The sequence below is a fragment of the Myxine glutinosa genome, chromosome 5 (genome assembly GCF_964187855.1).
Source record: "Myxine glutinosa chromosome 5, kmMyxGlut1.1, whole genome shotgun sequence".
NCBI lineage: Eukaryota > Metazoa > Chordata > Myxini > Myxiniformes > Myxinidae > Myxine > Myxine glutinosa.
In genome coordinates, this window is record NC_136265.1 from 30,629,234 (window position 1) to 30,645,545 (window position 16,312).

Sequence of the window (16,312 nt, forward strand, 5' to 3'; positions counted from 1 at the left end):
GAAGCTTTCAACGTCCACCGGCTAACGCTCGCGGACGGGTCCCCAGGTTAATGTCCATCCGAGGGACGGCGTATTTTGTGACGAAATACACAGCCCGTGAAGCAACGATCTGAGGTATAATCGAGTCGAGATTTGAACCTAAACTAGACAGCTCAGTGACGAACGTCTTAGCTATGCGCCATCTTGTGGACCATAACAACAACGAATAATTAAAACGAGTCTTAAGCCAAATTCAACACAACCATCCAACACAAATTCGCATCAGACAGTCAATAACTTCAACTTTCAAAATGTTGTTTCACATTCTTACATTGTGAGAAAGAATCATCTGCAGGTTCCACCTTCACCACCACAATCGGATCTGCGCAAAAAAATAATAACCCACTTCAAACAAAGCACACAGTTCATCACTTCATCTTCACCATAGCTGAGCCAGAAACAGCATATTCTTATGATATGCAAAATGGGTGGATAACATCAGGAACCATATACACATGTTGCAATACATTAAGGGGAAAAGAACAAGAGCATCCTGGGTATAATCTAACATTTTGTTGAAAGGATTGCTGGGGAAAGTATTTTTTGGGGGATGAAAACATTTGTTTATTTTGCAAGTCCATCTCTGCACATGTGTGAACCTTTACACTTTGCCACTTAGAAAGATAACCTGACACTCAGCTGATAAGGATTTCGTGGCAGCACTTTCACTCCAACATTGCCAGCCGAGGGAGTCGCTTACAGGGAGAAACCCCCAATTAATCCCACTGCTGCCATTAGCAATGAGAACCAGTTGTTCCTAAAGTTATAGGACTTGCATTGAAAATCGTCACAACACAGCGAGCCACAGGGGGAGTCGTCCCCCTCGCTGTTCTGTTCAGACAGAAAGAAACCCTCCATCTTGCCATGCAAAGTTGATGTGGAAGCATCATGTTCTCCAAACATACACAAATGGTAACCACAGCTACCAGCAAATATTCAGGTTTTTCCTATTTAGATCGCGAGTTATAAGAACTATTACAACAAACGAGTTAACAAGATCAACACGTATAAAGCCAAATATCACATGCACGTTGGTCCCAGCCATGTTTCAGGCTCCGTCATGGACCTTGATGGGTAACGGGATTCCAGAGCTCAAACTCAAGAGCTGGACTTTTCAGAGTGTGTCAAGACAAGATGTTGGAATTTTGTCATTGTGCCGACGATAACGCACCTACCAGTAGGGTAAAAGTTACAGTTCTGGTACACTTTACCTTCAACAAGTCCAACTCTCCTTGGATGATGTAATAGTTGGGGTATCTTCGGGAGTGTCGGCACATTCACAAAATAAATGTGGAACTTTCTCTCCTTTAAATAATAATATAAATGGTTTCTAAATACAGCATAGACATACTAACAGCATAGACATACTAGTCTTCTTTACGGGACCAATAAGTGTATTCTTTTTGAAGAATTTGAGATGTCATCTTGAAGCAAAAATTCATACTGGAGTAACAACAACAACAACAAAAAAACAATAGTTCTTTGTCCCAGTTGTTTTTGTTACATTGTAAAAAAGACATAAGAAAGCATTAAAAACCCAAAACAAAATAAACTGTGCTCATGTAAACATTGAAAGTCATTATTTTTCCTTAAAAATTTATTTTAAAAAAAAAAATGCATCGAATAAAATTTTTCACTTTAAATATAAAATTTTATGTTAAATGCGGACGAGTAAAACAAGGACAAATTTTCATTTTAAACAACAAATCTTCCAAATACAAAGTGAACTAGAACGGCACTCAGTCGAGAGCATACCTCCGCCAGGTGAACAGTTTACCTTTTGTATCCCAGAGTGAATGAAAATGAATGAATGATCGTTTTAAGGCCATTTTCCCCGCTAGAGCAGGGGTTTGCCTTGTGGGCCCCATGACAATCATGGTTCCCTGTTTGAGGCAATCTTTTTATGGCCGGATGCCCTTCCTGACGCCAACCCTTGGTCGCCTCTTACGATGCGCAGGGATACGGTGTACCTATTCTAAGCCGGGGTACACACCGTGATCATTCATCCCAGCAAGCTGGTACTCAATTTGCCGACCTCGGAAGGATGACAGGCTGAGTCAACCCCCCTGGCGTTAATTCAGCGATCGACCGGGATTCGAACCCAGGATCCTCGGATCCCAAGCCGACACCCTAACCGCTAAGCCAACACCACCAGGCTAAGCCCAGAGTAGACCAGAAAATCACAATACAGAATCACATTTAATCAAAATCATCTGTCCACAACTTTTTGAGATATCCTGCTGTATATCGTTTTTGGCCATACCTCCCAATGGTGAAGAATCACTTTAAAAATTCTACCAGCTGGATCTGGATCCAGATCTTCACCAAAAGTGAATCGATTCTCCCTTGTCACACACACAACCTCTCCGCCAAGTTTCGTCGAAATCCGTCCACAACTTTTTGAGATATCCTGTTATGATATCCTGCCTCAAGTGTTTGTGTGCTTCCCCTTCTCTTGTCTTCCGCTCCCTCTTTTTATATATTTTGTTTGTCTGGTTGATTTGTTTGTGAAGTAAATGTCAGCTCTTTCACGAGCCTCGATTCAGTATACAAAAAAAAATGTATAGTTTTTGGCCCTATCTCCCAATGGTGAATAATCACTTTAAAAATTCTAGTAGCCGGATCCGTTCCCGGATCCTTACCAAAATTTAATCATTTCGTCCTTGTGACATTTTTTTTTTTTTTTTTTTTTTTGTGTACAAGATCGAGGCTCGTGAAAGAGCTAACATTAATCACACAAAAAGACAAACCGACACACAAAACACAAAAAACAAGGGGAGCGGCAGACAAGATGGGGAGAGAGGGGGAAGGACACAAACACAACATTTGAGAGCAGGGACATCGGGAGGACTTGGGGGGAGGTGGGAGAGGAATAAAACATATGAACACTGCAAAGACTCTGGGGTGAATTACCGGGGGTAGAAAAGATCAAGGTTTTCGATGGGGGAAGATAAGAGATGGTGGTGAACAGCTGTTTTAAAGACCTGGAGGGAGGAGTGGGATTGAAGGGAGTGGGGGAGTTTGTTCCAGAGGCGGGAGAAAAGGGGAATGAAAGAGTGAAGGTGAGCAGAGAGCCTAGACTTTGGCAGTTTAACCATATCCTGCTGTATATGCTACATCTCTGCCAAATTTCGTCCGAATCCATCCACAACTTTTTGAGATATTGTGTTCACAAACAAACAGACAGACAAACAAACAGACAGACAGGGGTGAAAACATAACCTCCATCCACCTTTGGTGGCAGAGGTAATAAAAGATGATTTTTAAAACTTTAAACACAAAATCTAACAATAACAGCACTAGTAGAGTGCATAGTCTTGCCTAGCACATTCATTCTGACCAAAAACACCATCGTTAACTGAACACGCAACTATTATGGCCAACTGTTATCATGGTCCATTGGTCCATACACCCAATTATGTCACAGTTTATAATTCTTCAGTTGCTCTCTCGATGTTTCCTGGTTGCTGCACGAGAATACTTACGTCTCCTGAAGAGCATGAGGGCGCCTTTTGAGCGCTGATTATACTGGGAGACCTGCCGAGAGGATTATTCGTGCAACTCGAAGTGGAGCCGGAATTCAAGGCTCCAAGCCAACAAGGAATCCAAGTCAACAAGGTTCTGCTTTAGGCCCCTTCATCGGGGCCGAGCGAGCAAGGCTTCCACTGCCGAAATCCAGCGCGGCTTGGGCGATTTTGCCCCTGTTTGGAGAACACCCAGCGAGGCCTTCATCGGGACCAAGCGAGCAAGGGCGTGTCAGGACCTGGTTCGTGCCATTGACCGAGTGGTTCGCACCAACCGGAGTTGTTTTCGGATGACGTGCTGATGTCCTTGGACTTCGCACCAGGCTCTGGCCGACCGGGCCGACGTGCATTGAAGTCCTTTCCAAGGGTGTGGTGCTGACCGGGCCGCCATGGTGCTGCCCAGGCAAACGTGGTGTGGTGCTGACCGGGCAAACGTGGTGTGGTGCTGACCGGGCCGCCGTGGTGCTGACCGGGAAAACATGGTGTGGTGCTGACCGGGCCGCCGTGGTGCTGACCGGGAAAACATGGTGTGGTGCTGACCGGGCAAACGTGGCATGGTGCTGACGGGGCCCCCGCAGCCGTGATGCCCCCTCCCCCCCCCCCCCCCCCCCCAGAATTTCCATGTTTTAAACCTTTCCCAGTGTGTACCCTGGATTAGCATAGGTACACCGTATCCCTGCGTGTCGTAAGAGACGACTAAGAGGGTTGGCGTCAGGAAGGGCATCCGGCCATAAAAAACTGCCTCAAAAAGAGAACCATGACAATTACAACTACATGTAGGCAGGGTACGGCCCGAAGTGGAGATCGGTTTCTGAGGTTTGGGACATGGAATGTAGGGACAATGACAGGGAGATCAGGAGAAGTGGTGGAAGTATTGGTCAGAAGAAGAGTGGACATATGTTGTGTACAAGAGACGAGATGGAAGGGAAGTGGTGTGAGAATGGTGAAGGGTAGGCAGGGACAGAAATACAAGTTTGTGTGGCAAGGGTGCCTGGAGGGCGTGAATGGTGTTGGTGTCCTGTTTTCTGAGGAGTTTGTAGACAGTGTGGTGAGTGTGACAAGAGTGAGTGATAGGTTGATGATGGTGAAAATGATGATTGGAAAGCTCTTGGTGAACGTCATCTCGGGATATGCTCCGCAGGTTGGTCGGAGCGATGAAGAGAAGGACAAGTTCTGGTGTGCGATAGAGAAGCTGATGGAAAACGTGAAAGATGAGGAAGTTGTTGTGGTAGGAGGAGACCTAAATGGACATGTGGGAAGGAGTATGGATGGTTTTGAGGGAGTTCATGGGGGGTTACCGATATGGTGTGAGAAATGGAGAAGGTGAAAGGATTTTGGAGTTTGCTGATGGAGCTGAATTGTTGATTTGTAATACTCAGTTCCAGAAAGAGGATAATAAGCTTGTTACATACACGTCAGGTGGGTCGACGACAACTGTTGACTACCTGATGGTGCGTAGGCGAGATAGGGGGCACCTCCGGGACACAAAGGTGATCCCGGGGGAGGAGGCTGTTTCACAGCACCACTTGGTTGTCTGCGACATGAGGGTGAAAGGTGCGAGGAGAGCTCGGCGGGTGAAGTACCAACCGAGAATGAAGGTGTGGAGGTTGAAAGGTGACAGTAAGGGAGGCATTAAAAGAGAGGCTGAGTATGGTAGAGGATGATGTGGTTGAGCTTGAAAGTGGTTGGATGTCAATGAAAGATAGTCTGTTGGGAGCCGTTGGTGAGGTATGTGGATGGACAAAAAGACCACCGAGGCACTCGGAAACATGGTGGTGGGATGATGAAGTTGGAAAGAGGATTGACGAGAAGAGGAAGAAGTTCAAGGAGTGGCAGAAGGCGTAGGGTACGGGAGCAGAAACAACAGAGCATGAAAGTTATAAGGCAGCCAAGCAGGCTGCAAAGAAAGAGGTAGCAAAGGCGCAGGAGGCATGGAGGAAAATGTTCGGAGAACGCTTGGATTTGGAAGAGGGTCAGAGAGCAGTATTCAGGATTGCAAAGCAGATAGCAAAAGAGAGGTGTGATGTGATGGGGGTGAGTTGCTTGAAGGATGAAGTGGGACAAATCGTTGTGGACCCAGATGGAATTAAAGGAAGATGGAAAAGATATATGGAAATGCTGTTGAATAGAGAATGAATGGGATGGCAACATAGAGAGTAACCCAGTTTTAGGACCGGCAGAGAAGATAACTGAGAAGGAAGTTGAGGAAGCGATAAAAGCAATGAAGAGTAGAAAAGCGGGAGGGCCGACGGGAGTTGTGGGAGATATGTTGAAGGCAGCAGGAAGTTGGGGTGTGAAGAGAATGACAGAGATCTGTAATCTGGCGGTGAAAGAAGGCCGCGTTCCAGTGGATTGGGAACTGAGTACCCTCGTCCCTCTATACAAGGGGAAAGGTGACCCTCTAGAGTCTAGAGTGTGGCACGTACCGAGTGATAAAGTTTTTGTAGCATGGAATGAAGGTATTGGAAAGGGTGTTGGAGAGGAGGATAAGGAAGAAAGTGAAGATCGACGAAATGCAGTTTGGATTTATGCCAGGAAGAGGAACGACAGACGCGCTTTTTATTGTGAGGCAGTTGCAGGAGAAGTACATGGAGAAGAGGAAGAAGTTGTTTCTTGGGTTTGTTGATCTGGAGAAAGCATTCGATAGGGTTCCACGCAAAGTATTGACATTGGCAATGAGGAAGTTATAAGTGGAGGAATGGTTGATCAGAGTAGTGATGGCAATGTACAAAAGAGCACGCACAGCTGTAAGGACGAAGGACGGGAACAGTGGTGAGTTTGAGGTGAAGGTGGGATTGCATCAGGGGTCGGTACTAAGTCCACTACTATTTGTAGCTGTGATGGAGGTGCTGGCTCAGAAGGTAAAGGAGGGTTTACCGTGGGAGTTGTTGTATGCAGATGATCTGGTGTTGACTGCGGAAAGTATGGATGGACTGAAGGAAAAGATGAACAAGTGGAAGGAATGTCTGGGGACAAAAGGTCTGAAGGTGAATATCGGAAAGACAAAGGTGATGGCAAGTGGTAAAGTATGTGGTGAGGTGGAAAGAACTGGGAAGTGGCCCTGTGCTGTGTGCAGGAAGGGTGGCGGAGTGAACTCCATTCAATGTACAATGTGCGCTGAGTGGGTTCATCAAAAATGTAGTGGTCTGAGAGGGTCATTAACCAGTGTGGCAGCTACATTCAAATGTAAGGTGTGCACAGAGGGAGCTGCACATGGAGAAAATGTTGAGTTGGATCTTGGAGACGGCATGAAGCTGGAAGGTGTGAAAACATTTTGCTACCTCGGAGACATGCTGAATGGTGGATCAGACTCGGCAACGGTTGCTAGAGTGAGATGTGCATGGAAGAAGTTTCAGGAACAGAGTGGCGTGCTGATGAGGAGGGGAGTGTCGTTGAAGCTGAAGGGAAAGGTGTATGCTGCATGTGTGAGAAGTGTTATGATTTATGGGAGCGAGACATGGGTAATGAACGTAGAGCAGCAACGAAGGTTGGAAAGGGTGGAAATGCGAATGGTTCGATGGATGTGCGGAGTATCGTTGAGAGAGAGGAAGACAAATGATGAATTGCGAAAAATGATGGGAATAGAGCCTGTGAAGAGGAACAGGTTGAGATGGTTTGGTCATGTGTTGAGGAAGGATGAAAGTGACTGGTTGAGAAGAGTGATGGAAATGAATGTAGAAGGAAGTAGAGGACGGGGAAGACCGAGAAAGACTTGGCTAAAGATGGTGGAAGAAGAAATGTGGGCAAGGGGGTTAACAAGGAGAGATGCAGGAAATAGGGCAAAATGGAGAAGATTGTCATGGGGACCGCAAGGCTAACCCCCGCTCTAGTAGGGAAAATGGCCTTAAAATGCATGTTGTTGTTGTTGTACTCACATCGGGTCGTATATCACATACACTACATGACCAAAAGTATGCGGACATCCCTTCTAATTCGTGGATTCGGTTATTTCAGCCACAGCCACAGGTATATATCATCAAGCACACAGCCATGCTCCATAGACAAACAATGGCAGTAGAATGGGCCGAACTGAAGAGCTCAGTGACTTTCAACGTGGCACCGTCGTAGGATGCCATCTTTCCAACAAGTCAGTTCATGAAATTTCTGCCCTGCTAGAGCTGTCCCTGTCTACTGTAAGTGCTGTTAATGTGAAGTCGAAACGTGTAGGAGCAACAACAGCTCAGCCACGAAGTGGTAGGCCACAAAAGCTCACAGAACGGGACCGCCGAGTGCTGAAGCAAGTAGCGCATAAGGGGGGACCAACTCCATATTAATGCTCATGATTTTCGAATGAGATGTTCGATGTTTGGGTGTCCACATACTTTTAGTCATGTAGTGTATATGAAGTTTCAGATTTTTCAGATAAAGATTTATATTCAACAGATTATGGCTGAAATACCGAGTTATCGGTGACATCATCATCACCCTATTAACCCCATGGGGAGTTGCCGACATATGCCAAGTTTAATTTTTTTTTCGTTGAGCAGTTTTGTAGAAAATCATGTCTAGATTTATTTCTTTAATCCAATATGGCTGCAATACTATGTGACCTATGACATCAGTTAGCAAGAAAATATTATCCATGGGGATGCCCTCCTATGTTTAAAGTTTCGCATTGATCAGACAAGCGGTTGCAGAGAAATCCATTTTTAAAGCAAAAATGTATAGATGTGGAGATAGACGATCGTGTTAAGATTAATTGTGACCTGTCATCCTCATCTCATCATAAATCATCATCATCCTGTCATATTTGTGTGACCTGTCATATGTGAAATATGTCATCATCATCATCATCAAATATGAAATATGTCATCATCATCCTGTCATATGTGAAAAATCCTCATCCTGTCATATTTGTGTGACCCCTCTTTGTCTGGCCCCTACCCTTTGACCTGTCTGGCTTGGTTAAACATAACCAGGGGGTATTGCTCCCACCAGCATAGCTCTCCGGGTCACTGTGACGCACAAGCCTCCCCACTACATCAAAGTGGTAGTCACATCAGGAAAGCTGAATTGAACAGATGATTCTTCTTCTTCCTATTCTTCCTCTGCTCCATATCTTCATTTAGTATCTATAAAAACTCAACAACAATCAAAGGCAAATTATAATGAGCCAAAGTATTCTAATTAATACAAATCATAAATATTTTGCGGGTGCGGACATTTCGGTGCAAAGCATTGAGAGGGGACGGACATTTCAGAGCTTAACGTTTGCCAGGCTCAGACAAGGCTTTTGTCTGAGCCTGTCTGAGCCAGACAAGACGTTTGCCAGGCTTTTGCCAGTGCTGAGCATTTAGTTCCGACACACACACACACACACACACACACACACACACACACACACACACACACACACACACACACACACACACACACACACACACACACACACACACACACACACACACACACACACACACACACACACACACACCTTGGGTATGTCTTGCGAAAGGTAACAGCAATTAGGACCCCGCACCTGGTTCCTGGTCCGTCCCGTCTCTTCCATCACGAAGGTTCTGAACGTCCAGGATCTTGAACCCGCAGATCCCATCGACCCCTCCTGGATCCCCTCCGTTCCCTCCATCAGAACCCGACTTGGAATCCAAGGATCTCGGATCGTGGCCGCAGATCGGGGGGTCTCGGTTCATGACCCTCAACGCTGACTCTCAGCACCCACAACACACGTTTGACGTCACTACCGCTCCAACTACAACCAACGTTATCAACAGGACATTTCTCCAAAATGCACGTGGAGACAAACACCGAAACAACACCAGTTATTTCAATTATGTTTTTGAGTTTTAGTGTAATTATTATTTCAAAATCCAATCCACAGAAGATAATTCGTATTGTTTTGAATTTACAAATTATATTCAACAAAAAAATCGCGTTTGCATTGAAAAAGAAGAATGCACAAGCTGAGCTTACGAGCACATCTTTAAAAGGAACTGGTAGGCGTATTCGCTACAAAGCTGTGTAACCTGGGTTCGAATCCAGACCATGCTATAAGCTTCCATATTACTGTTTCACAGGTTCTCAATGTAAATTGTCGGTGTTGTGTTTATCACCGATCTCTACAATAACCGGCGAAGCCGGTGTTATCAATAAACGCGTACGTAAACTCCGTGCTCATGTCATGTATCCTCCAAGATGGCGGTGTACCAGCGACGGGCCCGATAGTAGTGACGTCACGGAAAGCTCTCAATTGCGTATTGCTTTCCCACATTTTATTTTTATCAATCCTTGGTTTGTTGAAGACCTGGATCCGTGAAAAATGACTTCCCAAAGAAAACTATGCAAAAGAAATAAGAAATTTTTCGGGAAATAAAACGCTGGATAATGCCGGTGGGTCCCGGATTTGAACCGGAGATTCAATGCAGACAGAGTTGGGAACTCGTCAAATGAAGCGATGTAACCACTCGGCCATGCCAGCGCTGGTTCATTCGTGAATTAAATCTATATAAGTACTTTTTAATGAACCACAATAACCGCAAACTGTGTGGTTTATTAAATCTGTTTATTTTCTGGACTCTGATGGAGGAAAATAATAATATTTATGATTATGATGATCGAGTTCAGTCAAATGTGGAACATGGACGTCACATCAGCGACACCAAACATTGTAAAGTTTTACCCTTGAACCCACTCCCTTGAATCCACCCACTCCCTTGAATCCACCCAAACCCTTGAATCCACCCACACCCTTGAATCCACCCACACCCTTGAATCCACCCACACCCTTGAATCCACCCAAACCCTTTAATCCACCCAAACCCTTTAATCCACCCACTCCCTTGAATCCACCCAAACCCTTGAATCCACCCACACCCTTGAATCCACCCACACCCTTGAATCCACCCACTCCCTTGAATCCACCCAAACCCTTGAATCCACCCACACCCTTGAATCCACCCACACCCTTGAATCCACCCACACCCTTGAATCCACCCAAACCCTTTAATCCATCCACTCCCTTGAATCCACCCAAACCCTTGAATCCACCCACACCCTTGAATCCACCCACACCCTTGAATCCACCCACTCCCTTGAATCCACCCAAACCCTTGAATCCACCCACACCCTTGAATCCACCCACACCCTTGAATCCACCCACACCCTTGAATGCACCCTCCCTGGCTGTTGAGCAAAGGCCATAACAGAACGTAGGTGGTGAAGGGCTTGAAAGCCGCCCAGCTGCTGTGACAACCCCTCACCACGTGGTCGATATCGCCTCACGGACGGGTTCCTTTCATTCTGTCTTGCCCTCTCTCAATCTGTCTGTCTCATCACATCACCCCATATGAAGAAGTAATGTGTTATTTTTAGGCATATTCGCTACAAAGCTGTGTAACCTGGGTTCGAATCCAGACCATGCTATAAGCTTCCATATAACTGTTTCACAGGTTCTCAATGTAAATTGTAGGTGTTGTGTTTATCACCGATCTCTATAATAGCCGGCGAAGCTGGTGTTGTCAATTACCAAGTCTTACCAGGTACGGTACCTACTACACCTACCTACTACCAACTACCTAACCCACTGATGCCATGGTGATGGGTAAAATAGTAAATAGTAGCAAGAGGTTTTGGCTTCGCCGGCTCATTGCGGCTTTGCAGTCGGTACCAGGAGCCGGCGAAGCCGGTGTTGTCAATAATAGCCGGCGAAGCCGGTGTTGTCAATAATAGCCGGCGAAGCCGGTGTTGTCAATAATAGCCGGCGAAGCCGGTGTTGTCAATAAACGAGTACGTATTATGTTGAAAACCTGATTATGCCTTGGCTCGAGAATCCGAAGCGCAGTGGGCGCAGCCATCTTGCGTGGGCGGAAGTATGCATAACAAATTTAAAACGTTCATGAGGAGTTTCTTTCACCCGTCGTCGTTTGATTCACAATCTTATGCACCTCCGATGTATTAATAAAATAATTTAAGACCAACATCGGCCCGCACGGGCCTGGTTATCTTCAACAAAACGCGTCACCAAACACCGGACCCAATGAGAGTCGAGCATTTGCAAAAATATTTCTAAAATGAAAGCGCTCAATGATGGGCGCCATCGACCGGATGCGGAAGTTTGCATAAAACAATTGCGAAAAAGTTCAATAGGAGTTTGTTTCACCCGTCGTTCTTTGATTCACAATCTAATGAAACCTCTCATTAGTAATTAAAATACGTTAAGACCAACCTCGTTATCTTCAACGAAAATCGTCATCAAACACCAGAACCAATGAGATTCGAGCATTTGAAAAAAAAATTTTTTTTAAGCTTATTACGCGTTTCGGACGGTGAAAACGGCGTCAAATATTCTAACATTGACGAAGAATTATTTTTTAGAAATCTCGCGGCCGTATGGGATAGTTTTTCACGGCCAGAAATACGGTATAAGCGGTTTACATATTTAGTTTAGAAATACGGATAGTTTTTCACGGCCGGAAATATCCGAAGTTGAGACAGAATTCACCGAATTAATCACTGCAAGCTAACTTCTTCTGGTGGACGAAGCCGCCGTGCCCGGAGAGAACCAGTCCTGCCAGCGACTGAAGTTAGAAGACTACACACATACTGTGAAAACGTATGTTAAGCCCAGTTAAAATTTCTTAAAATAGGCCTTAAGCTAGCACATCGTATAGTTATTTCCTTAAGCTTCTTGTGACATTTATTGTATGCAGGTATTGGGGAGGACTGTCTGCTGTTCTCTTTTACCAAGTCTTACCAGGTACGGTACCTACTACACCTACCTACTACCAACTACCTACCTACCTACTACCAACTACCAACTACCTACCAAGTCTTACCAGGTACGGTACCTACTACACCTACCTACTACCAACTACCTAACCTACTGATGCCATAGTGATGGGTAAAATAGTGGCAAGAGGCTTTGGCTTCGCCGGCTCATTGCGGCTTTGCAGTTGGTACTAGTAGCCGGCGAAGCCGGTGTTGTCAATAAACGAGTACGTATTATGTTGAAAACCTGATTATGCCTTGGCTCGAGAATCCGAAGCGCAGTGGAGGCAGCCATCTTGCGGATGCGGAAGTATGCATAACAAATTTAAAACGTTCATTGGGAGTTTCTTTCACCCGTCATCGTTTGATTCACAATCTTATGCACCTCCAATGTATTAATAAAATAATTTAAGACCAACATCAGCCCGCACGGGTCTGGTTATCTTCAACAAAACGCGTCACCAAACACCGGACCCAATGAGAGTCGAGCATTTGCAAAAATATTTCTAAAATGAAATCACTAAATGGAGACCACCATCGACCGGATGTGGAAGTTTGCATAAAACAATTGCGAAAAAGTTCAATAGGAGTTTGTTTCACCCGTCGTTCTTTGATTCACAATCTAATGAAACCTCTATTTAGTAATTAAAATACGTTAAGACCAACCTCGTTATCTTCAACGAAAATCGTCATCAAACACCAGAACCAATGAGATTGGAGCATTTGAAAAAATATTATTACGCGTTTCGGACGGTGAAAACGGCATCAAATATTCTAACATTATAACCACCTTTAGAGGCCATTTTTCCCCGCAAAGCGGGGGTTGGCCTTTTTCGGGAACCGTGGTTGTTGTTTTTCGGTCCCCTATTTGAAGCAATGTTTTACGGCCGGATGCCCTTCCTGACGCCAACCCTTTTTGCCGCCTTTAACGACAAACAGGGAATTACAAGTGAACTGGTACTCAATTAGCCGACCTCGGAAGGATGACAGGCTGAGTCAACCCCCCTGGCGTTAATTCAGCGATCGACCGGGATTCGAACCCAGGATCCTTGGATCCTAAGCCGGCACCCAAGCCGCTAGCACAACACCAGGGATATTCTAACATTGACGAAGAATTATTTTTTAGAAATCTCGCGGCCGTCGGGGATCGTTTTTCACGGCCAGAAATATGGTATAAGCGGTTTACATATTTAGTTTAGAAATACAGATAGTTTTTCACGCCCGGAAATATCCGAAGTTGAGACGGAATTCACCGAATTAATCACTGCAAGCTAACGTCTTCTGGTGGAGGAAGCTGCCGTGCCCGGAGAGTCAGAGAACCAGCCCTGGCGCCTGACAGCGACTGAAGTTAGAAGACGACACACATACGGTCCTGTGAAAACGTATGTTAAGCCCAGTTAAAAATTCTTAAAATAGGCCATAAGCTCGCACATCGTATAGTTACTTCCTTAAGCTTCTTGTGACATTTATTGTATGCAGGTATTGCCATTGGGGAGGACTGTCTGCTCTTCTCTTTTACCAAGTCTTACCAGGTACGGTACCTACTACACCTACCTACTACCAACTACCTAACCTACTGATGCCATAGTGATGGGTAAAATAGTGGCAAGAGGTTTTGGCTTCGCCGGCTCATTGCGGCTTTGCTGTCGGTACTAGTAGCCGGCGAAGCCGGTGTTGTCAATAAACGAGTACGTATTATGTTGAAAACCTGACTATGCCTTGGCTCGAGAATCCGAAGCGCAGTGGGCGCAGCCATCTTGCGGAGGCGGAAGTATGCATAACAAATTTAAAACGTTCATTAGGAATTTCTTTCACCCGTCGTCGTTTGATTCACAATCTTATGCACCTCCGATGTATTAATAAAATAATTTAAGACCAACATCGGCCCGCACGGGTCTGGTTATCTTCAACAAAACGCGTCACCAAACACCGGACCCATTGAGAGTCGAGCATTTGCAAAAATATTTCTAAAATGAAAGCGCTCAATGGTGGGCACCATCGACCGGATGCGGAAGTTTACATAAAACAATTGCGAAAAAGTTCAATAGGAGTTTGTTTCACCCGTCGTTCTTTGATTCACAATCTAATGAAACCTCTCATTAGTAATTAAAATACGATAAGACCAACCTCGTTATCTTCAACGAAAATCGTCATCAAACACCAGAACCAATGAGATTCGAGCATTTGGAAAAAAAATTTTTTTAAAGCTTATTACGCGTTTCGGATGGTGAAAACGGCGTCAAATATTCTAACATTGACAAAGAATTATTTTTTAGAAATCTCGCGGCCGTATGGGATAGTTTTTCACGGCCAGAAATACGGTATAAGCGGTTTACATATTTAGTTTAGAAATACAGATAGTTTTTCACGGCCGGAAATATCCGAAGTTGAGACGGCATTCAACGAATTAATCACTGCAAGCTAACTTCTTCTGGTGGACGAAGCCGCCGTGCCCGGAGAGTCAGAGAACCAGCCCTGGCGCCTGACAGCGACTGAAGTTAGAAGACTACACACTTACTGTGAAAACATATGTTAAGCCCAGTTAAAAATAGGCCTTAAGCTAGCACATCGTATAGTTACTTCCTTAAGCTTCTTGTGACATTTATTGTATGCAGGTATTGCCATTGGGGAGGACTGTCTGCTCTTCTCTTTTACCAAGTCTTACCAGGTACGGTACCTACTACACCTACCTACTACCAACTACCTAACCTACTGATGCCATAGTGATGGGTAAAATAGTGGCAAGAGGTTTTGGCTTCGCCGGCTCATTGCGGCTTTGCAGTCGGTACTAGTAGCCGGCGAAGCCGGTGTTGTCAAAAAACGCGTACGTATTATGTTGAAAACCTGATTATGCCTTGGCTCGAGAATCCGAAGCGCAGTGGAGGCAGCCATCTTGCGGATGCGGAAGTATGCATAACAAATTTAAAACGTTCATTAGGAGTTTCTTTCACCCGTCATCGTTTGATTCACAATCTTATGCACCTCCAATGTATAAATAAAATAATTTAAGACCAACATCGATCGGCCCGCACGGGCCTGGTTATCTTCAACAAAACGCGTCACCAAACACCGGACGCAATGAGAGTCGAGCATTTGCAAAAATATTTCTAAAATTAAATCACTCACTGGTGGCCGCCATCGACCGGATGCGGAAGTTTGCATAAAACAATTGCGAAAAAGTTCAATAGGAGTTTGTTTCACCCGTCGTTCTTTGATTCACAATCAAATGAAACCTCTAATTAGTAATTAAAATACGTTAAGACCAACCTCGTTATCTTCAACGAAAATCGTCATCAAACACCAGAACCAATGAGATTCGAGTATTTGAAAAAATATTATTACGCGTTTCGGAGGGTGAAAACGGCGTCAAATATTCTAACATTGACGAAGAATTATTTTTTAGAAATCTCGCGGCCGTATGGGATAGTTTTTCACGGCCAGAAATATGGTGTAAGCGGTTTACATATTTAGTTTAGAAATACGGATAGTTTTTCACGGCCGGAAATATCCGAAGTTGAGACGGAATTCACCGAATTAATCACTGCAAGCTAACGTCTTCTGGTGGAGGAAGCTGCCGTGCCCGGAGAGAACCAGTCCTGCCAGCGACTGAAGTTAGAAGACTACACACATACTGTGAAAACGTATGTTAAGCCCAGTTAAAATTTCTTAAAATAGGCCTTAAGCTAGCACATCGTATCGTTACTTCCTTAAGCTTCTTGTGACATTTATTGTATGCAGGTATTGGGGAGGACTGTCTGCTCTTCTCTTTTACCAAGTCTTACCAGGTACGGTACCTACTACACCTACCTACTACCAACTACCTACCTACGTACTACCAACTACCTAACCTACTGATGCCATGGTGATGGGTAAAATAGTGGCAAGAGGTATGCAGGTATTGGGGAGGACTGTCTGCTCTTCTCTTTTACCAAGTCTTACCAGGTACGGTACCTACTACACCTACCTACTACCAACTACCTACCTACATACTACCAACTACCTAACCTACTGATGCCATGGTGATG

General features: G+C 44.9%; 1 protein-coding gene across 5 annotated transcripts in view; it reads right to left on the minus strand.

Moving 5' to 3' along the window:
- LOC137418904 (jerky protein homolog-like) overlaps positions 1 to 16,312 on the minus strand; it is an 82,703-nt gene that overhangs the window by 24,293 nt on the left and 42,098 nt on the right. For 4 of the 5 annotated variants that reach the window (XM_068105050.2, XM_068105052.2, XM_068105051.2 and 1 more), the window contains exons 1-2: positions 9,043 to 9,288; positions 311 to 361 (exon numbers count right to left, since the gene is read on the minus strand). In XM_068105050.2, coding sequence (XP_067961151.2) covers positions 311 to 361; positions 9,043 to 9,214 — 223 coding nt within the window. In that variant the 5' untranslated portion in view covers positions 9,215 to 9,288. Of the gene's footprint in view, positions 1 to 310; positions 362 to 9,042; positions 9,289 to 16,312 lie in introns of those variants that run through there. The other variant, XM_078777810.1, reaches the window with a different exon arrangement.